Raw genomic sequence first — 22,871 nt, forward strand, 5'->3', positions numbered from 1 at the left:
ACGTACTTTCAATTCGGATCTCGTACATGGACAGAAAATGGCGAAGTTGGTACGCAAAATGCGTGCATGTTGGCAGGTCTGAGATGGCAAGGTAATGAGAAATAAATACAAAGGTCTGTGTAAATTATATTCTAATGTGTACCAGTTTAGAATGCAGCTGATTACACAAGTTATCTGAGATATTTTTCATAACAAAAAACAGACATCTCTCTTATTGTTTTAATCAAATGTATTTTTGTATAGGTTGCTTCTCAACAACCAAACCAAGAGAGACTTACAGTACTGTGGACCCTTTGACAATGCTTTGCCTTTGACCATGTCACAGTGGTGGCTTTAAGTGCCCTGGACACAAGGGACAAAAAGCTTATCATATGATTAATATTATTTGGAAGGAGTTCTATTAAAAGAACATTGTCAAGACAAAGAGCAATTGAAATGTGTCAACAAAAGCTTAATAAGACTGTGGTTGGGATTTGATTGACACAGTTGGTGAACCGTGTATAGTCCCCTTGAGTCACTTAGCTTTTTTTAATACTCTGGCCTTGTTTCAAACTGACTTCAAGCTCCTACCACTAGGTCCTTTCAACGCTAGATTGTTTACACTGTTCCTATCCTTCCTGATATTGGAAGGGGGAAATAACTGTATAATGATAGGGACTTAACGTAGTTTGAAACTGTGCCTCGGGGTTGAATGTCTCCCAATTACACAGCCATAACCACATGTGCATTCTACCCTTGACTGATTTAGGCATTTGACAGTGAAAGATCCTTTCTTATGACAAGTCCACACAGACCAGGGATGTTTCAGTCAGAAGCAGGCATGGGCAGGGCAGTAGCATGTCTGGGTCTTAGCAGTGCTTTGACTGTATCTGCACTGTTCACTCAGCACCAGCAGGGGGCATCCCTCTTGTTCAGCTCTAGCAGTTGGGCCTCCACCTCCTCCGCGTCATCTGCAAACCGTTCTGTGAAGGAGCGGATCAGTCCGGCTGCACTACCCTCGTATTCCACCAGCTCCACACTTTCACCTGCATCACACAATACATCAAGTCTTAGAACAACAATGGCGTATGTGCCAGTAGAATGGTTTAGGCTGGGTGATAAAAAAAAAGTCTTATTATCAAGAAAGTAGACCACTTAGTAGGAAGATATATAAAGGGCCATTTAAAATGTAGACGTGTGTCTTGGCATTAGGACAGGGGGGAAAAGACTGACCTTTGACCCTTGTGTTGGCCTGAACAAACATCTTGCGAGCCTCTTTGCGCAGGAGAACAGTCTCCCGCAGGCGCAGGAAGTTGTGAGAACCAGTGTCTGACACAGCTGAGTAGCCCTCATACAGAGCTCTGCCTCCCTCCACATCAGCTGTGGACTTGATGACCTGCAGGGACATGGATTATAATGGGTCAAATAGGAGACTTGATTAGATTTTTAAATTGAATATCAATGGCAGGTAATTTACCCCTGTAATCCCAGCCATGACCAAGACATTTTCTAGGCTTCTACGACTGTACCTGTAGTTTGCATAGGAACCTCTCGATGGCAGCTTTGCCCACAGTGTGGACCTTGCTGCGGTCCAGTGTTATGAGGGCATCTGGGCGCCCATCCTTTCCTGTGCTCTCCTTCAGGTTCACCAGCCCCTCGCCAGCCTCCAGGAGCACCCGTAGGATCACAAAGCGAGCCTGCATGTGGGCCTGAGACAGAGACAACAGGAGGTTCAGTCAAACAGATACAAGGAGTCACATATAGCCTCATACTACCAGACTGATTAACACTGCAGCTAACCATTCATGTAAACACGCGAGATCATGCTGGCTCACGGGACTAGCGCTCAGTCAGTGGGAAAGCAATTCAAAAGAGCTTTAGAGTAAGAAAGACAGCATGATAGGCTGTACTATACAAAGGACTGAACTCCGCTGACCTGTCTCCAGCTCTTGCTCTCGGGGGTAAAGAACTCCAGGCCCAGTAGGCCAGCTCGCACCATGTTGAGCCAGTTGATGTACACCACCTCCTTTGCATCCTCGTCCTCATGGCCAAAGATACTGCAAACCCACAGGGACATAATCCTCGTTAGAGCATCCTGACCTATATAAGATCACTGTTTATATATTCATGTAGCTTCAGTGAGTACCAGAGTATGTGTGTGTGCACTTGCGTAAAGATACCTGAGCACGTGTTTGTTGAGGCAGAGGTAAAGCCCCACACACTCGGCCCTGCACTCTTCATAGGAGCAAGAAATAGTGGAAAATTTGCTGTCCCATGTTTCATTGCCTTTGTACCAGGTGGTGATCTGAAGCACATAAACCATACTTTAGACAATACTTAAACCAGAAATTTCAAGACTTAAATCAAGATCATAGATACACTATATATATATAAAAGTATGTGGACACCCCTTCAAATGAGTGGATTCGGCTGTTTGCTGACAGGTGTATAAAATCGAACACACAGCCATGCAATCTCCACAGCCAAACATTTGTAGTAGAATTGCCTTACGGAAGAACTCAGTGACTTTCAACGTGGCACCGTGATAGGATGCCACCCTTCCAACAAGTAAGTTTGTTACATTTCTGCCCTGCTAGAGCTGCCCGGTCAACCGTAAGTGCTGTTATTGTGAAGTGGAAACGTCTACGAGCAACAACGGCTCAGCCACGAAGTGGTAGGCGACACAAGCTCACATAATGGGACACATAATGGGACCTGAAGCGCATAAAAGGGTCTGTCCTCAGTTGCAACACTCAGTACCGAGTTCCAAACTGCCCCTGGAAGAAGCATGGGGAGCTTCATGAAATGGGTTTCCATGGCCAAGCAGCTGCACACAAGCCTAAGATCACTATGCGCAATGCCAAGCGTTGGGTGGAGTGGTGTAAAGCCCGCCGCCATTGGACTCTGAAGCAGTGGAAACGCATTCTCTGGAGTGATGAACCATGCTTCACCATCTGGCAGTCTGATGGATGAATCTGGGTTTGGCGGAGGCCAGGAGAATGCTACCTGCCCGAATGCATAGTGCCAACTGTAAAGTTTGGTGGAGGAGGGATAATGGTCTGGGGCTGTTTATGGTTTGGGCTAGGCCCCTTAGTTCCAGTGAAGGAAAATCAATGCTACAGCATTCAATTATATTCTAGCCGATTCTGTGCTTCCAACTTTGTGGCAACAGTTGAGGGAAGGCCCTTTCCTGTTTCAGCAAGACAATGCCGCTGTGCACAAAGCGAGGTGCATACAGAAATGGTTAGTCGCAATCGATGTGGAAGAACTTGACTGGCCTGCACAGAGCCCTGACCTCAACCCCATCGAACATCTTCGGGATGAATTGGAACACTGAATGCGAGCCAGGCCTAATCGCCCAACAACAGTGCCAACCTCACTAATGCTCTTGTGGCTGAATGGGAGCAAGTCCCCGTAGCGATGTTCCAACATCTAGTGGAAACCTTCCCAGAAGAGTGGAGGCGGTTATAGTAGCAAGGGGGGGGGGCAACTCCATATTAATGCCCATGATACTGGAATGAGATGTTTGACGAGCAGGTGTCCACATTTTTCTGGTCGTGTGCTTTACCCCGACAATAAATGATGCTGTCTCAGAATCAGTCCAAAGCAAAGAATTAAGAAAACTTAGGATACTAAATGACTGATGTATAGACTCACCTGTTCTCCAGTCTCCGGATTTCGAACATTATCCTGCTCGAAGTTGAAATTCCCCTTCTCATCCTGTACACGTGACAGCACATAATGATACACTTAAACATTCACAATGGCTGTAACTGAAAACCATACATTTAGATATCAAAGGAGCAATGTGCAGTTCAATCAATAGCAAAGCGGCCACCTGGCCACTGTTATGGTAAACAGCGTGGGGGGGGGGTGAGCTGGAGAAATGTAAGCACTCAAATGCATAGACTAGGCTATGGATGCAAAGACTGACCATGCATGACATGAGCATGGATGGAGAGGACTCGCTCTCGCTCACCTGGACAAAGAGCTTCCCACTGCCATGGCCCAGCAGCTCATGGAGGCCAACCTGCACCTCAAAGGAGGGCCCCTTCCACTTAATGTACATATCCTGAAAGACAGAGAGCGACCATTGAAGGAACTGAAAAAGATCCGACTGAGACATAAATTGCATCTTTGATAGTGTTCTGTGCAATAATGTCATATGACCTGGATTTTAACATTAATTTAATGTTTTTCCACAAATGTATCTAGCTTTTTTTCATGTCAGACAGTCCAGAACCATTCCAAGACAATTGCTTTCAGTTTTGGTCATAGTGAGCTTGTCGTTACCATCCAGGAAGCTGAGCTTGTCATTACCTTGTCTTCCTCATCCAGGAATGTGAGCTTGTCCTTCTGGGTAGCGTAGGCCACAGCAAGCACATTGCCCAAGGAGACATTCTTAAAGCCTTCCGACTGTCTGATGTCATCATCTGGACACAGATCAGATACACAGAGTTAACGTTTAGCTGAAGTCGTGCTACCTGTCCCAGACCTGCCGTTTTCAACTCTCTAGAGACAGCCGGAGTGGTAGAGATACTCTGAATGATCGGCTATGAAAAGCCAACTGACATTTACTCCTGAGGTGCTGACTTGCTGCACCCTCGACAACTACTGTGATTATTATTATTTGACCATGATGGTAATTTATGAACATTTGAACATCTTGGCCATGTTCTGTTATAATCTCCACCCGGCACAGCCAGAAGAGGACTGGCCACCCCACATAGCCTGGTTCCTCTCTAGGTTTCTTCCTAGGTTTGGGCCTTTCTAGGGAGTTTTTCCTAGTCACTGTGCTTCTACACCGGCATTGCTTGTTATTTGGGGTTTTAGGCTAGGTTTCTGTACAGCACTTTGAGATATCAGCTGATGTAAGAAGGGCTATATAAAATACATTTGATTTGATGATCAAGAGATCCTTCCAAGACCATAAGAAACTGTGGATCAGTCATGTCAATATTAAAGAGATAAAGAGTCCGTTGGAAGTGGGACTCACAGTTGGGAATGTTAATGCCAGCTGGAATGCCACTGCCAGCGAACGTCAGTACGTCCAGGGAGGTGAAGTCTGGCAGGAGGAAACGGTCCTTCTCAAAGTCTTTTGGCCATGGCAGCTCTGGCAGCAGCACCTCGGCTGAGCTCACCAGCTTAGCAAAGCGTTCACTCATGGCCTTGTTCACCACAGCCACAAAGCCTGAGGGAAGCAAAGACAAAACCCAATAAGATCACCAATGAGTCTTCCAAAACATGTCATGATAAAAGGGGTGATATTGATAACACATGCTTTGCCTCTTCATTTGTACCTTCAAACTCTCCCCTGGAACCAAAGGGATCCCTGTAGCTCTCGATAAAGCCAATATAACTAGGAGAGAAATGGGAAAAAGAAGAACAGAAAATTAAGGAATTGCTACTTTTATTTCATCCTGAGTGGAAGGCCAAACGTGGAAGGCAGTGCTCTCTCACCTCTCAACGATGGGTCCCTTGTCTTTGATCCAGAAACGAGAGCCCTCCTTGTGCGCCTCTATGGACCCAAAGGTGAAACTCTGTGCATATTCCTCCAGCATTCGCTTCTGGTTCTCATTGGCAGCATGGTCCTGTCATCGAGGACAAGACGTTGACACGAGACCAAACACACATTTCTAAGATGCACTAGTGGTTTTGAAACACTTTTTAATTGATAAAGGGACAAAAAACAGTGCATTCAGAAAGTATTCAGACCCTTTGACTTTGTCTACATTTTTGTTACATTACAACCTTATTCTAAAATAGATTTTTTCCCTCATCAATCTACACACAATACTAATAATAACAAAGCGAGAATAGGTTTTTAGAAACTTTTGCAAATGTATTAAAAACAGAATTACCTTATTTACATAAGTATTCAGACCCCTTGTTATGAGACTCGAAATTGAACTCAGGTGCATCCTGTTTCCATTGATCATCCTTGAGATGTTTCTATAACTTGATTGGAGTCCACCTGTGGTAAATGTTATTGATTGGACATGATTTGGAAAGGCACACACCTGTCTACATAAAAAGGTCCCACAGTTAACAGTGCATGTCAGAGCAAAAACCAAGCCATGAGTTCGAAGGAATTGTCCGTAGAGCTCCGAGACAGGACTGTGTCGAGGCACAGATCTGAAGAAGGGTAACAAAAAAATGTCTGCAGCATTGAAGGTAGAGGTCGACCGATTAATCGCAATGGCCGATTAATTGGGCCCGATTTCAAGTTTTCATAACGACGGAAATCGGTATTTTTGGGCTCAGATTTTTTTTTTTACACCTTTATGTAGTCTTTATTTAACTAGGCAAGTCAGTTAAGAACACATTCTTATTTTCAATGACTGCCTAGGAACGATGCAGAACAAGAGATTTTTACATTGTCAGCTCGGGGGATACAATCTTGCAACCTTACAGTTAACTAGTCCAACGCTCTAACCACCTGCCTCACGAGGAGGAGCCTGCCTGTTACGCGAATGCAGTAAGCCAAGGTAAGTTGTAACCTAGCATTAAACTTATCTTATAAAAAAACAATCAACGACTGTCGTTGCTCCAATGTGTACTTAACCATAAACATCAATGCCTTTCTTGAAATCAATACACAAGTATATATTTTTAAACCTGCATATTTAGCTCAAAGAAATCCAGGTTAGCAGGCAATATTAACCAGGTGAAATTGTGTCACGTCTCTTGCGTTCATTGCACACAGAGTCAGGGTATATGCAACAGTTTGGGCCGCCTGGCTCTTTGCAAACTAATTTGCTAGAATTGTACGTAATTATGACATAACATTGAAGGTTGTGCAATGTAACAGGAATATTTAGACTCATGGATGCCACCCGATAAAATACGGAACCGAATAAACGTTTTGTTTTCGAGGTGATAGTTTACGGATTTGACCTAAGGCTCGTATTTCTGTGTGTTTATTATAGTGAGGTCTATGATTTGATATTTGATAGAACAGTCTCACTGAGGGGTGGTAGGCAGCAGCAGGCTCGTAATAGTCAAAGGTATATGGTTTAGAGAGAAATAGTTGACGCGCTGTAATTCCTGTAATAACTTGTGGCTGAACATGAAAGGGGTTCCTTCGTTATTTTACCGTTCATGTCTTCCATAGAGAATGTCTTGAGCTACTTCAAATAAGGTCTGTGTTTTGTGCAGGCTTAAACCGCCTCTGTTCATGTCTTCCATAGAGAATGTCTTGTTCTACTTCAAATAAGGTCTGTTTCGTGCTTAAACCGCCTCTGTTCATGTCTTCCATACAGAATGTCTTGTTCTACTTCAAATAAGGTCTGTTTCGTGCTTAAACCGCCTCTGTTCATGTCTTCCATACAGAATGTCTTGTTCTACTTCAAATAAGGTCTGTGTTTTGTACTTAAACCACCTCGGCGTTTTGATACCCGTGTAAATCTCACTGGGATAAGGTAACGTTTGTCAAACTATTTTCATAAATCCACTCTACAAAAAAAATGATCTTCGCTTATATTTAGCCAATATTGATCAGAGTTACCTTGTCCTATGGATATCTACACAGTTATAAAATTGGCAAGGTGGTGTAAGCCTACACGAAACACAGACCTTATTTTAAGTGAATCTAAAAATATCCTATGGAATAAATTAATGAAGGAACCGCTTTTCAGATTTCGCTAGAAGGTGTCATGGGAATTATGACTCGCACTTTGGTAGTCAATTCTTACCACGTCCATTATTAAAATAGGATTTCCTGCATATAGAAATGACAGTTTTTGTTTTCAACATTCATCACAGCCAACTTAAACTCTATTTTTATTCAAACAGTTGAGAGTATTTGTCTCCTAAGCAGACTCTTCAGTATCATTGTCACTTCAGAGCTGTGTGTGTTTTACAGATGGCAGAGAAAAGCAGAGCACCAGTGTGGGACTATTACATGGAATTGGCACCAGGGAAAGCAAGGTGTCTTATTTGTGATAAAGAGGTAAGCATGGGGTCAGCAACGGCTAAATCAAAACATACCACCAACCTGTTGAATCACCTTAAGAACACCCATCCAAAAGCCCATAATATGTATTATATTAAGTTAAAATAAAAGTGTTCATTGTTCATTCATTATTACAAAAATGTGTGTGTGTGTGTGTATATATATATATATACACACATATTTATTTATTTTAAATCGGCCGGTCAATCGGTATCGGCCTTTTTTGCCCTCCAATAATCGGTATTGAAAAAAATCATAATCGGTCGACCTCTAATTTAAGGTACCCAAGAATAGCCTCTATCATTCTTAAAAATGGAAGAAGTTTGGAACCACCAAGACTTCTCCTTGAGCTGGCCGCCCGGCCAAACTGAGCAACTGAGGGTGAAGGGCCTTGGTCAGGGAGGGGAGGTGACCAAGAACCCGATGGTCACTTTGACAGAGCTGTAGAGTTCATCTGTAGAGATGGGAGAACATTCCAGAAGGACAAGCATCTCTGCAGCACTGATCAGGCCTTTATGGTAGAGTGGCCAGACAGAAGCCACTCCTCAGTAAAAGGCACATGATAGCCTGCTTGGAGTTTGCCAAAAGGCACCTAAAGGACACTCAGACCATGAGAAACAAGAATCTCTGGTCTGATGAAACCGCAACGGTCCACATCCAACCTGACAGAGCTTGAGAGGATGTGCAGAGAAGAATGGGAGAAACTCCCCAAATACAAGTGTGCCAAGCTTCATACCCAAGAACACTTGAGGCTGTAATCGCTGCCAAAGGTGCTTCACAAAGTACTGAGTAAAGGGTCTCAATACTTGTATACATTTATTTTATTTGCAAGAATGTCTAAAAACCTTGGGTAGTGTGTAGATTGAGGGGGAAAAACAATTTGATCCAATGTTGAATAAGGCTGTAACGTAACAAAATGTGGAAAAATTCAAGGGGTCTGAATAGTTTCCGAATGCACTGTACATTTGAATTAGAATATTGTCTTTGAACTCACCTTTGCTTTCTCCAGATTTTCACTCACTTTCTTCATAAGGTAAGCATAGTCTCCCCTGGACACCATGAAGACGCAGTCCTCAAAGTCATATCTGCCACACCTGCTTTCTCCCTCCCCATCCACTGCACAGTCTACAGCAAAGACAGATACAGGGGATTTAATAAAGAGAATGCATTACTGACATTAACAGAAAAATAACTAGTGTTTCCTTAATTAGCAGAGCTTTTTAAAAAGGACCTGGGACTCTCACCCTTCTGCACAGCTGACGCCAGGCGCACCTCATAGCGGGCCTTCCCTTCTTCTGATTTGTTCTTGAACAGTCGTGTGTTGTAGGCACTCAGGTTCTGTAACGGAGACACTTATATAAATGCACATTTTAGTCATTTAGCAGACGCTCTCATCCAGAGTGACTTACAGGAGCAATTAGGGTGAAGTGCCTTGCTCAAGGGCACATCAACAGATGATTATTAACCTAGTTGGCTTGGGGATTCGAACCAGCAACCTTTCTGTTACGCCCAACGTTCTTAACCACTAGGCTACTTGCCGCCTAAATCCTAAAATACTAATAACACAGACGTAAGACAAACTTGAATACACACCTTTGAATCCAGGAATTTCTGGGCCAACTCTGCATCCTCCAAGCAACAGTTCCCTGAGAAGTATGTGGTGACTCCCTGAGAACAAGAAATAAAGTAACATCATTATCAACACCTAGGCTACAGTATACAGGATTTATTCAAACAACTAAGGCTGCCAATAAGAGAACCCATCACCACATAAGGCATGAGTGAGATAAGAGCTTGGCATCATGAAGTCTCTCACTTTGTCCCCCAAGCCCAGCTGTTTCTGTTGGTCCTCCAGGGAGAAGAGGAGGGTGGAGCAGCTGTCCCACAGGGCCTCCATCTCACTGGGGCTGTCCTGGAAGGCCTGGCTCTGCCACACAAGGGCCTTCAGCTTCTCCTATACCGCAATGAGTGGTTATTAAAGGCCACCGTCGTGATTATGTCAAGGCTTTTTTTTTATTATAATACATTCAGTTATAAAAGTGAGGATGATCTACCTTGGGGAGGTTGGGAATGAACTTGGTGTCTCCAAATGACTTGTAGTTTCCCATGTTGGCATAGAGACCAGCAGCATAAACAAGAAAGGCCTGTAAATACGGAAGAAAAATAGCTATTATTGTCTAGTCAGGCGGAGTTACAGAAGACATGTTTATTACAACAGGCTGAGTGGCTGGGAGTATGAGCAAGTGGAGTGGATGTGTGACATATTCAACACACGGTGTAGTTTGTACTCTAAAGCCTATATTCTAATGGAACTCTAAGCCTCTACCATCACTGTGTGTGTGTATACACAAATTCAAATTCTATGGTGAAAACATTGTTTGACTCAGTTTTTCTCTCAAGGCTCTGTAGGCAGGTGCATTACTTGACCTGGTACTCTTCAGGACTAAGTCCAGCTGCAGTGGCCATGCTCTCCAGCTGTGCTGCTGGCTGCTTGCGGAACAGCCTCTGCAAGAGAACGAAGATGGAGGCAGACTCAGGCGAGGTCTGCAGCAGCACAGCCAGTCCTCCGTACCAGGCAGACCGGGAGAGGTAGTGCGCATACAGCTTTTCTCTAGGGGACAGCAGGCGAAAAGCTTCAGTACAGTCCAGCGCAGAGATCCCAATGTCATTGGGGAGGAAGTACTGAGAGTCCACCATGGTGAACAACAATCTGGACGCTTGCAGCTGCCTCTTTAACACAACACTCACTGTTGAGAATCTGTAGATGTAAACGAAATGCATATTATTAGCTGCAAGAAATGTTTCTACATGTATGGTTACATTTCCACACTAACATTGTTTCAAGTCATCAGGTGAGAAGTTCTGAGAATCCTTCCTAGCTGTAACTTTAACTAAATACATTGCATGATAAAGCAATCAATACTAGCTAGACAGCTACATCACGTTTAACAACGAAGGAGCAGATTGGCTGACATTGCCATTCCATGGCTGCTGTGGCTTCTGCTACTTAGCAGGAGGACGAAAAGGACAGTTTTACAGAAAGACTAGCAGTCTTTAAATCTTCTGTGTAACAGTTGGGAAAATGGGACAATTAGGAGTACAATGCATTTCTCATCCCTGGACTGAGGTACATTTTCCAAACCATATCTCGCAGCGGTTCCAGGGTAACTCAGGCCATGTCTACACTTGACAGATCATGCAGCTTTTGATTCTAATCATGTGAGTTGTGATCATGAAATTCCGAACACGTCATCCGTCAGCTGCATTTAAATGTGCACCATGTCCACATTATGTCCTGATTCCTTTTTCCAATGCCTGTATGCATTCTGCAAATGGTGGAACATGCTAAATCCGATAACACAACTTAATGGCAACTACTTTAGCCAAACAAAAATATATATTTTTGATATAATTTCTTCTATGAAGCCAGCAAACACGTTCCTCACACACTAGGAACGTATTTCATCCAACATTTAATGAAAAAAGGTGCCTCTTGCTCCCAAAACCACATTTTATGGAGACGTGTGTGCAGAGCACTGCTGACGTCGCCCACTGTATGTGCTTTCGATAGCCTGATTGCGTCCAGACTGATAGGAAAGCTGGACACAATGTGTCCCTGACCACTACCTGAAGTTGTCAACCAGATCTGAACAATTTTTTAAATATTTCTTTTTACATTTAACTAGGCAAGTCAGTTAAGAACAAATTCTTGCCTTGTTCAGGGGCAGAACGATAGATTTTTACCTTGTCAGCTCGGGGATTCGATCCAGCAACATTTCGGTTACTGGCGCAACGCTCTAACCACTAGGCTACCTGCCACTCTGATCCAACCACAATGCGACTAGACCCGATCTTTGACTCTAATTGTGGAAGTCACATGTAAGTGTCAAGTGTAGACACACGCATACAACTAAAATATGTAACTTTTTGGGTGACCTGACCAAATTCACATAGAAATGTGAGTTAGAAATCTGTCATTCTCATTGAAAGCAAGTCTAAAAAGTGGTAGATCTGTTCTATGGGGGCTATTTCTATGCTTCCTGTTTTTAAGTTTAGCTTTTACTTTCAGTTTTGTAGACAAGCTTCACACAGCTGAAAATACAATATTTTTGGTTATGGAAAATATATTTCACAGCGGTTTGGATCGGGGATGGGTAACTTTGATGGAGGTGGGAGCCACAAAAAAATGGAACCCTCACTTTCCGAGAAATATTTTGAAAGCTCCCCTCGTGACAGCGAAGATTAAAACATTTTTAAAGTTAATTTCCTGCAAATGTACACATTTTGCAATGGGGCGGAGAGAAGATTTAGAATTTTTCTAACGAATTTCATGCAATTCTACTCATTTTGCCACGGAATAGAGAAAAATGTGCAGTTTTTCAGCTAATTTCCGGCAATTCTACACATTTTGCAAAAGGGTTGACGAAAATGTTCACCGTTTTAAATATAACGGATTATCAAATGGGCCCCACCCAGGTCTATAATTCAACCATGCTTACTACAAGTTTAGATAGCTGGCCCCTAGACTAACTTAGGAAACAATTTTTTTTTTTTGCTGACAATGGTATTGAGTAACTGCTGATGAACAACCAAATTTCTAAATTGCACCCTCAGTAAGAAAAGAAACGTCCCTTTTTCAGGATCCTGTCTTTCAAAGATAATTTGTAAAAATCCAAATAACTTCACAGAACTTCATTGTAAAGGGTTTAGATCCTGTTTCCCATGAACCAAACAATTAATGAACATGCACCTGTGGAACGGTCATTAAGACACTAACAGTGTAAGCTGTAGGCAATTAAGGTCACAGTTATAAAAACTTAGGATACCAAAAGAGGCCTTTCTACTGACTCTGAAAAACACCAAAAGAAAGATGCCCAGGGTCCCTGCTCATCTGCATGAATGTGTCTTAGGCATGCTGCAAGGAGGCATGAGGACTGCAGATGTGGCCAGGCCAATAATTTGCAATGTCCGTACTGTGAGACGCCTAAGACAGCGCTACAGGGAGACAGGACGGACAGCTGTTCGTCCTCGCAGAGGCAGACCACGTGTAACAACACCTGCACAGGATCGGTACATCCAAACATCACACCTACAGGACAGGATGGCAACAACAAGCTAGCTAGGTTAGCCAGTGGGAGCGAATGGGTTGGTTCAAAAAAACATTAAGGTACTAGCTACCTAGGATAAACTCCAGATTTTGCAATATAGATTGCCGCGAAAAAGACCATTCGTAACGCCGGTGTTCATTCGAAAACATACACTTTTTAACTTATATAACGTTATAGTAATAGCGGAACATGGTAGCAGCCGGTAGCTAGTTATCCAGTTACCGCTATGTATTGGGGTGTAATCATTACGCCGATTCTGTTGCAAAAGTTTCGTCTATTAACAAAACGTTTTGTGAATGCAAACGAGGGTTAAGGTCCCTCTCTGTTTCGTTCCATTTTCTCGGTTTGGCTCTTAAACAGTAAACGGTTTCCGTAATGAATACACCCCTGGCTAACAGCTAACCTTAGCTAGCTAGTCAGCCGGCTAGCTAACATTGAGTGAGTAAATCCTCTGTCGCTTGCTACTGTACATTCACAATACGCAAGCCTTTAATCGGGTTACAAAGAAACATCCAGCAGTGATTATGGTGTATTTTTGTTGCCGTTAAATCAAGTTTGTATTAGGCTACACTACCTGATTATTTGTGGACACGTCTGAACGTCAAATTGCAATCTCACTCTCAAATTCACTTCCTATGTTCGTTCAATGCCAAGCCCGCCTGTCTTCTTTGTTGGGGGGTTTAATCCAAAGTTATGGTACATTACCGCCCCCTGCTGTACTGGAGTGTTGGACTAGGGACATTGATCAACAGTTTTTATTTAACTAGGCAAATCAGTTAAGAACAAATTCTTATTTACAATGACATTCTACCCTGGGCCAATTGTGCACCGATCGGGACTCCCGATCATGGCCGGTTGTGATACAGCCCGGGATTGAACCCAGGTCAGTAGTGACACCTCTAGCACTGTAATACAATGTCTTAAACCACTGCCCACTCAGTCTCCCAAACCAAATCCTACCTGCCAGCCCAGTTGCTCTTAAAAAAGAAAAACAACATTTTTGAGACTATATCTATTCAATATACTCTAAACTAATTTATTGTATCCTCTTCTCCCTCATACTAGATCTCAGCCTATCTTTTCCCCTCTGATACTGCCCACACTGTAGCAATACATGCTCCACAGTCTCTATTTCCTGACATTAATCACCATTTCCTGACATTAATCACCATTTCCTGTTGGATGCTTTCCTATCACATTTAAAGTCTTATTCAACCAGCTTGTCCCACCTTCTTGTAAAAATAGCCTCTCTTCTGTTCCTTCCTGCCATCCTCCCCAACTTTCCTCTGTACTTGAAATAAATGCCTGCTTTTAGTATCTCTATTCCACTGCTCCTGCCATCTCTGCACCATCACTGTCCATATCAGGCATATTGCCTCTGCCTTTCTCATTGAAACTACAACAACATCCCCACTACTAAGTGCTTGTTTAAAAAGTACATCAACTGCCTCGTTCCTCTCTAACCCACGTTCCCCTTTATCTGTTTACCCATCTGTCTAATCCTGCCATGGGTTTGTAGTACATCACAAAGCAGGTCTTGTCTGCTACGTGAGCTAAAGGACTGCAGACTCATCAACACTGCACATGAATCAGAGGAAATAACTACTCTGTCTGGCTTGACGTCCTCCACCCACTACAAGGCCAACAGTATGGCCATTAGCTCCGCCGCATATACAGCCAGGTGATCTGTAATACGTTTCCTGACTGCCACCACACATTCCTGCACTACAAATAATGACCCAGTACGTCCTGTCCTTACTCATCATCCCAGCATGCCTGTAAAATCACTTTCGCAGGATGAGACACCCCATGTCCCTGTAGGTATACCCAATAATTCATTGCCAGCTGTTGTCTCCTAATCTGCAAAGGCATATCCCCCATCTCCACCTGTAGTGCAGCCACTGGGGACGTTCGAAACGCCCCACTACATATTTTGTCACACCCTGATCTGGTTCACCTGTTCTTATGACTGTCTCCACCGCCTCCAGGTGTCGCTTATTATGCCCGGTGTATATATCCCTGTGTTTCCTGTCTCTCTGTGCCAGTTCGTCTTGTTTTGCCAAGTCAGCCAGCAGTTTTTCTTGTTGCTATTTTTACCAGTCTCTGTTTCTAGTCCTCCTGGTTTCGACCCTTGCCTGTCGTGACTCCGAATCCACATGCCTGTTCTGACTATCATCCTGCCTATCCCCTTGTACTGTTTTTGGACTCAGATTTGGTTTCTGACCCCTGCCTGGCCTGACCTCGAAACAACCTATTGTCTGATACTGTTTGGACTCTGACCTGGTTTATGAACTCTCGCCTGTCCCTGACCGACTCCCTTTGTTATAATAAATATTGGAGCTCTGCCTCCTGTGTCTGCATTTGAGTCTCGCCTTGTGCCCTTATATATTCTGAGTCCCTGCCCCTATATGACAATGAGGTCTGGGCTGCTAAAACATACTGTATACTGCCATAGTCTACTACACATCGGATCAATGCAACATACATGGTCCTCAATGAGGAACACCCAGCCCCCCCACTCCTTCCCCGTCAGACAGAGCATCACATTTAGCACCTTCTTACACTTTCCCACCACTCTCTCAATGTGTTCTGCCCAAGTCAGTCTAGTGTCAAAGTATACCCCAAGGAACCTGAATTTCCCCATCCTCTCCAAGTTTCTCCCATATAACCTCAAGCATACCTCATCTCCCACCTTCCTCCTGGAAAAGAACACTGTTTTCTCTACAGAGAACCTGAATCCCCACCGCTCTACCTCATCAATTGCTTCCTGTCCCTTCCTGACTATGTATGGCACATTTCTTCCACTCTCCCATAAGGCCCCATCATCTGCAAATAACAACCTCCCAATATCCATCTGTACCTGAGAGTAAACATCATTGATCATGATTGAGAACAACAGTGGACTAATCACGCTCCCCTGTGGTGTACCGTTATCCACCAGGTAGCTTCCCCACCCTCACCTGGATAGACCTTCCAAACAGAAAATCCTTTATCCAGTTGTACGTTCTTCCTCCTACCCCCAAAATTTCAAGCCTGATTAACATATCATATGCCTTCTTCACATAATATAATATATAATATATGCCATTTAGCAGACGCTTTTATCCAAAGCGACTTACAGTCATGTGTGCATACATTTTATGTATGGGTGGTCCCGGGGACTGAACCCACTACCCTGGCGTTACAAGCGCCATGCTCTACCAACTGAGCTACAGAAGGACCCCAAAGACAGCTACAACAGTCTCCTTGTTCATCTGAGCCTTCCTGACCTCTGCTTCTAAGCAGAGCACTGGGTCCATAGTCACACTCCCCTTCCTAAATCCACTCTAATGATACTAGCCCCCTGCTCTCCAGGAAGTAAGTTAGCCTCTCCGTAATCATACTGTACGTTCCATAATCTTACATACATGTGATGTTAAAGTTACTGGCCGATAGCTTGTTGGCCTAGTTGGGTCCTTCCCTTGCGTCCAGATTGGTACCACTACTGCCTCCTCCAGCTGTCTGGTAGTTTCTCCGCCTCCCACACTCTGTTGTACAACACCAATACCTTATCCAGTGCCTCATCACTAAGATGGGTCAGCATAACATAGCACACCTCATCTTTCCCAGGTGAAGTTAACCCAGCCTTACCTATTGCCCTGTTCATCTCTTCCATGGCAAATGGTGCATTCAACACATCATTTACATCCTCTCTCCTATCCAGCACTCCAGGGTGCTCCTCTCTTGTTCGCGCTCTCCCGCTCTGCCCCTCCTTTGACCATTTGTCAGAGCTATGAGTTTGGACAAACGCTTTGACCATCATCTCTGCCTTCTCCTCATCTGTTACCGCCACATCCTTCCCACTCGTCAACACTGGATAATCCCACAACCCTTGTGACCCCTCTCATCCTCTTAATAATCCCCCATAAATGTTGCCCTTCCAATGGTGTCACAGAACCTGACGCCAACATGACCTCATTGCCTGACGGGTAGTTCTCCTCACCGGGGCCTGGGCCTGCTTATACTGAATCAGATGTTGGAAGTTATGTGTCCTTTTCAGTACTCTAAATGCCCTGTTCCTACTCCTCACCATTTCCCCACACTCCTCCGTCCACCACGGGACTGTTTTCCTCCTCCTCCTCCCTGAACTCTTAGGTATATCCTCAGTAGCTACCCCCACTAACGCTGTTCTCACCCAGTTATTCATACTATCCACATCCCCTCTCATATCCACCCATTCATCACCTGCTCACTGAGCTGCTGAAACTCATCCCACTTTGCCCTAACAAACAACCACCTGCCTACTCCATCCACTGACACCTCCTCCTCCCTCTGGCCTACTGTGCATACTATGGGGTAATAATCACTCCCTGCTGTCGACTCCTCCCTTAACTACCACTCCGATTCCTGCCATTGCACTAGATACGAGAGTGAGGTTCAAGGCAGACTCTTTCCCTGTGGCTACATCATTCCTGGTCCCTTGGCTGTCATTCAGGCTTACCAGAGATTTCATTTCTATCTGATTTTCCATCACTTTGACATTTTCATTCATCTTTTACACCTCCCCCCCCATCCCCACACTTCCCATACTCATGCTCCCCTCCATACCTGGCACACCTCTTGTTCTCTTTACAGGCTGTTGCCACATGCCCTCTGTCAGTTATAACATCTTAAAGGCTTCGGGACACACACCCTCACATAATGTCTCATATATCCTAAGGGTTTCTTTATTTGGCAGTACCCTATCCTTGAAGTGTAACAGAATAGACAGGTTATCCACCCCTAACTCCACCCCTATCCCCATCCCTAACTCCACCCCTATCCCCATCCCTAACTCCACCCCTATCCCCATCCCTAGTTGCTGGAAATCTTTGAACATTCACTAGAACTCCTCCTCTCAAGTTGTTGCTCTCCTCTTCAGTGACAACACCGACATGCCCTCCTGTTATCACCCATTTAATCCACTGCTTCCCTGCTTGATCAGTCCAGCTGCTCCACACCTCTCCTGTTATCACCCCTTTAATCCACTGCTTGATCAGTCCAGCTGCTCCACACCTCTCCTGTTATCACCCCTTTAATCCACTGCTTGATCAGTCCAGCTGCTCCACACCTCTCCTGTTATCACCCCTTTAATCCACTGCTTGATCAGTCCAGCTGCTCCACACCTCTCCTGTTATCACCCCTTTAATCCACTGCTTGATCAGTCCAGCTGCTCCACACCTCTCCTGTTATCACCCCTTTAATCCACTGTTGATCAGTCCAGCTGCTCCACACCTCTCCTGTTATCACCCCTTTAATCCACTGCTTGATCAGTCCAGCTGCTCCACACCTCCATCACCCCTTTAATCCACTGCTGATCAGTCCAGCTGCTCCACACCTCTCCTGTTATCACCCCTTTAATCCACTGCTTGATCAGTCCAGCTGCACCACACCTCTCCTGTTATCACCCCTTTAATCCACTGCTTGATCAGTCCAGCTGCTCCACACCTCTCCTGTTATCACCCCTTTAATCCACTGCTTGATCAGTCCAGCTGCACCACACCTCTCCTGTTATCACCCCTTTAATCCACTGCTTGATCAGTCCAGCTGCTCCACACCTCTCCTGTTATCACCCCTTTAATCCACTGCTTGATCAGTCCAGCTGCTCCACACCTCTCCTGTTATCACCCCTTTAATCCACTGCTTGATCAGTCCAGCTGCACCACACCTCTCCTGTTATCACCCCTTTAATCCACTGCTTGATCAGTCCAGCTGCACCACACCTCTCCTGTTATCACCCCTTTAATCCACTGCTTGATCAGTCCAGCTGCACCACACCTTCCTGTTATCACCCCTTTAATCCACTGCTTGATCAGTCCAGCTGCACCACACCTCTCCTGTTATCACCCCTTTAATCCACTGCTTGATCAGTCCAGCTGCTCCACACCTCTCCTGTTATCACCCCTTTAATCCACTGCTTGATCAGTCCAGCTGCTCCACACCTCTCCTGTTATCACCCCTTTAATCCACTGCTTGATCAGTCCAGCTGCTCCACACCACTTTACACTTCCCTATTTGCTTAACTCTGAGCTTTTTCCCTCTGCGCCAACATGAACACCAACAAGCTCCCATCTCTTAACACTTTAGCATTGACAACTTCCCCATCAACTCTTTTATCACAGCCGTCAACTTTATCGGACTCATCGCCCCTAAACTTCAGAATGACAGCTCCTCACCTCCATGCACTGCTATTTTGATATGTGAGGTTTATTTTATATAATAGAAGTTTTGTAATGCCTTAAGTCGTTATGAGTGTACTGATCTAAGGGTGATGCACGTGACATCATGGCAACTTTGAGAACAAAAAAATTATACCGGAGTTGTCCCGGTATAAGAGGGTCTAAATCAAATCGCATGTTATTTGTCACAATGTGCTGAATACAACAGGTATAGTAGACCTTACCGTGAAATGCGGACTTATGAGCCCTTTCCCAACAATGCAGAGTTAGTTGGTACGAGGTAGTTGAAGTAATTGAGGTAATATGTACATGTAGGTTAGGGGTAAAAGTGACTAGGTAATCATGATATATAACAAACAGAGGTCTTATGGCTTGGGGGTAGAAGCTGTGCAGGAGCATTTTTGTCCCAGACTTGGCACTCCGGTACCGCTTGCCTTGAGGTAGCAGAGAGAATAGTCTATGACTTGGGTGGCTGGGCCTTCCTCTGACACCGCCTGGTATAGAGGTCCTGGATGGCAGGGAGCTCTGCACCAGTGATGTACTGGCCGTATGCAATACGCTCTGTAGTGTCTTGCGGTCAGATGCCAAGCAGTAGCCATACCAAGTGGTGATGCAGCCAGTCAAGATGCTCTCGTTGGTGCAGTTGTATAACTTTGAGGATCTGAGGCCCATGCCAAACCTTTTTAGAGCCTCCTGAGAGGGAAGACATGTCCTCTTAACGACTGTGTTGGTGTATTGTGACCATGATAGGTCCTTAGTGATGTGGACACAGAGGAACTTGAAGCTGTCGATCCCCTCCACTACAGCCCTGTCGGTGTAAATGGGTGCATGCTCAGCTCCTTTATTTTCCTGACGTTGAGGGAGAGGTTGTTGTCGTAGCACCACACTGCCAGGTCTCTGACCCCCTCCCAATAGTCTCATCGTTGTGTCGTCGGCAAACTTAATGATGGTGTTGGAGTCGTTCACAGCCACGCAGTCAAGGGTGAACAGGGAGTACAGGAGAGGACTAAGCACTCACCCCTGAGGTGCCCCCATGTTGAGGGCAACCATGGAGGATGTGTTTTTGCCTACCCTCACCACCTGGGGGCGGCCCATCAGGAAGTCCAGGTTCATTATATATACAGGCGGTTGACGTCAACGCCCCTCATCTAATATTTTAAAAAGTATTCAAAGAATGAGATATATCCATCAATCCAAAAAAGAGGAAGACAGGGGACCGCAAGAGCTTGACAGTCCGCCGTTCTGCTCTGTGGACAACAGTTAGAGTGGAAACACAAGCATCTCATCATTCTATTTTAGTGACTCTGGTGTTGGGTATGCCCAGAGTCTATATTGCTCTGGGTCTGGGTATGCCCATTCTGGATTCAAACACCACAAACATCAGATTAACATTTTTCTGCTGTGGTCTACTGATATTTTTGTCTTTGTCAGAGCCCAGTCTAGTCTGACATTCTCACCCCTGGGGAGCCTCAAGAGAGCAGGGGAAAAGGATAAAACCAACTAAATATAATATAAATGACACAGTTTGAACTCAAACACAATTCACAGAGAAATGTATTGAAGTTTAAGAGTAAAATAACCAAACAAATTAAGCCCAATGAAACTTATGACAGTATGAAAATGTATGCATTCACTCTGGATCTGAGACTGATAGCTAAGCATGTGTGTCAAACTCATTCCACAGAGGGCCTAGTGTCTGTAGGTTTTGTTTTTTTTTACTTTCAATTAAAGACCTAGACTATGGAGGACCAAGGTGGCCAGAAATAGATGTATTTATGTTTTCATTTATTTTTGGGGGTCATCTTGGCCCTCCATACAAGACACCAAACAGCAACATCACGCGCTCAGATCATGTTCGAGCATCAGATTGGACAGTCAAACCCACTTGCACATGCCATCATGGCTGAACAAATAAATACTATTTGTGTCCAGGTTAAACGTGCAACGTCCCTCATTATAAACAAACAGTCGTTTAATGCATACTTTTCAGATAATTTAGAAGCGATTGTCAGCCGAAACAACAATGTCATTGAACCAATTGACAGATATCTGGACATTCATCAGCAAAGACACAGTGTAAGCTGATCGTATTTGTGACAACCAAAGTGAAGTCAAAATTGATGAAATCGAAGTGTCAGCTGTATGGTGATTTGCGATTCGTAACTTACATTTTACCGGTACTACCAGTAGTAGTAGGCAAACCGATAACCACAAGACGGAATGCGTTTGAAGTAACACCAAGACGGAATGCGTTTGAAGTAACACCAAGACGTAATGCGTTTGAAGTGATGATGCGCTGCCGAGAACAGCTAGCATGTCCAGCAAAGTACTTCGCCAGTTGCACGCACACACTTCGTGCAGATCAGCAGCTCCACGATGATGTTATCGACTGTCTCCAAGGTAGGAGGAGCTTTTCGTGGCAGCCAGACGAGACAATCAAAGGAGGATGCGGTGAGCAAAGTTACTGGGCTCGAAATTAGTTAAGCTTGCTCTAATTGTGTTTGAGTTCTAATTGTGCATGTTAACATTTTTATTTTGATGATGATAGGCTATACTCTATGGCTGGATTTATGTTTTTTTTTTTTTTGACCTGAAAGATTGACCCTCTTTCTACTAGGCATAATAGTCTGAGAGGCCTAATCATATCAGTATGAATATTTTGTTAACGCCTATAGGCTATAGAGATGCATTCAGGTAATGAATTCATTATACAAAAACATGATTAATTTGATTACAATTCTTGATTGACATTACCGGATGCGTCACATTAAATTACGAGATTGGATTGCACTTTTATTTTCCAGGAATAAAGAAACTGTCACAAGCTTCTCTTCACATTGTTTCATTTCTCATGATTATCACAACATTGTAACATCTGCATTCTTTTCGCATGGAATTACTCTTGAAGCCACATTAGGCCTAGAACCTGCACAAGCACCTAGGACAATGTGATAAAGTCCTGTTATTTCTTATCCACCAGTTTGTTCTTTTTTGCTCACTCGCCTCACTTTTCTGGGGGGGAAATCCATTAAACAGTGAATCAATTTTGTCTGGCTTAACAATTTATTCAGTATCCCAGGAGTAGGCAACCCTGGTCCTGGATCATGTCTTTGATTTAACTGAGTTGGAAGATCAGGTGTGTTGAATTTGGGCAATCATTGAACTAATCAATTAGCTCAGTTGGTCAGGCGTAGTGCCTAGTTGGAACAAAATCCTGCAGTACCTGTGGCATTCCAGGAACAGGGTTGCCTACTGCAGGGTTTCCAAACTCGGTCCCAGCCCCCCTAGACAACCAGGGGAGGGGAGTTCCTTACTAATCAGTGACCTTATATCATCAATCAAGTCCAAGGGAGGGGCAAAAACCCGCAGACACTCAGCCCTCCGTTGAATGAGTTTGACATGCGCTATAGAGCAACAACAACAAATAGAAACTATTGGAACCAAGACTTAAAAATAACTGACATTGGCACAAGATGGAGGGAATGTTGGAACAAACTAATGAAATGACTGTTAAGATAAATGTATGCTTAATCCAGTATAAACTAATGTATAGAATCTGCAGCACAAAAATTATGTGCAGAGTTAGAATGTTGGCTGTCAGAAGTGTGACAATGTAAATGTACTTTTAATCCC

The 22,871-nt window shown here is 44.2% G+C and overlaps 1 protein-coding gene across 2 annotated transcripts; it reads right to left on the reverse strand.

The window, feature by feature from the left end:
• Nucleotides 1-205: 205 nt before the first annotated feature.
• dpp3 (dipeptidyl-peptidase 3) lies at nucleotides 206-21,548 on the reverse strand. Of its 2 annotated transcripts, none has more exons than XM_046317993.1 (18): nucleotides 21,407-21,548; nucleotides 10,361-10,691; nucleotides 9,988-10,077; nucleotides 9,750-9,887; nucleotides 9,527-9,601; nucleotides 9,178-9,271; nucleotides 8,928-9,058; nucleotides 5,440-5,570; nucleotides 5,280-5,338; nucleotides 4,976-5,170; nucleotides 4,300-4,412; nucleotides 3,959-4,051; nucleotides 3,637-3,699; nucleotides 2,160-2,284; nucleotides 1,916-2,036; nucleotides 1,509-1,688; nucleotides 1,213-1,375; nucleotides 206-1,025 (listed from the first exon to the last, which is right to left on the reverse strand). In XM_046317993.1, exons 2-18 carry the CDS (start codon nucleotides 10,628-10,630, stop codon nucleotides 883-885), a joined length of 2,184 nt encoding a protein of 727 aa, XP_046173949.1. In that variant the 5' UTR covers nucleotides 10,631-10,691; nucleotides 21,407-21,548; the 3' UTR covers nucleotides 206-882. The 2 variants fall into 2 exon arrangements, with proteins under 2 accessions (XP_046173949.1, XP_046173948.1); XM_046317992.1 differs by lacking the exon at nucleotides 21,407-21,548 and adding an exon at nucleotides 13,616-13,723.
• Between the last annotated feature and the right edge of the window lie 1,323 nt (nucleotides 21,549-22,871).

The sequence above is a fragment of the Oncorhynchus gorbuscha genome, linkage group LG20 (assembly GCF_021184085.1).
Source record: "Oncorhynchus gorbuscha isolate QuinsamMale2020 ecotype Even-year linkage group LG20, OgorEven_v1.0, whole genome shotgun sequence".
Lineage (NCBI taxonomy): Eukaryota > Metazoa > Chordata > Actinopteri > Salmoniformes > Salmonidae > Oncorhynchus > Oncorhynchus gorbuscha.

Excerpts from the sequence above, each read along its gene's own strand:
- dpp3 (XM_046317993.1), bottom strand. The coding sequence starts at position 10,630 with ATGGTGGACTCTCAGTACTTCCTCCCCAATGACATTGGGATCTCTGCG. Across the intron at positions 9,272-9,526 it reads AGAAATTCCTGGATTCAAAG|AACCTGAGTGCCTACAACAC; the intron begins GTGTGTATTCAA and ends TCTCCGTTACAG. Across the intron at positions 4,052-4,299 it reads TCCTGGATGAGGAAGACAAG|GATATGTACATTAAGTGGAA; the intron begins GTAATGACAAGC and ends TCTGTCTTTCAG.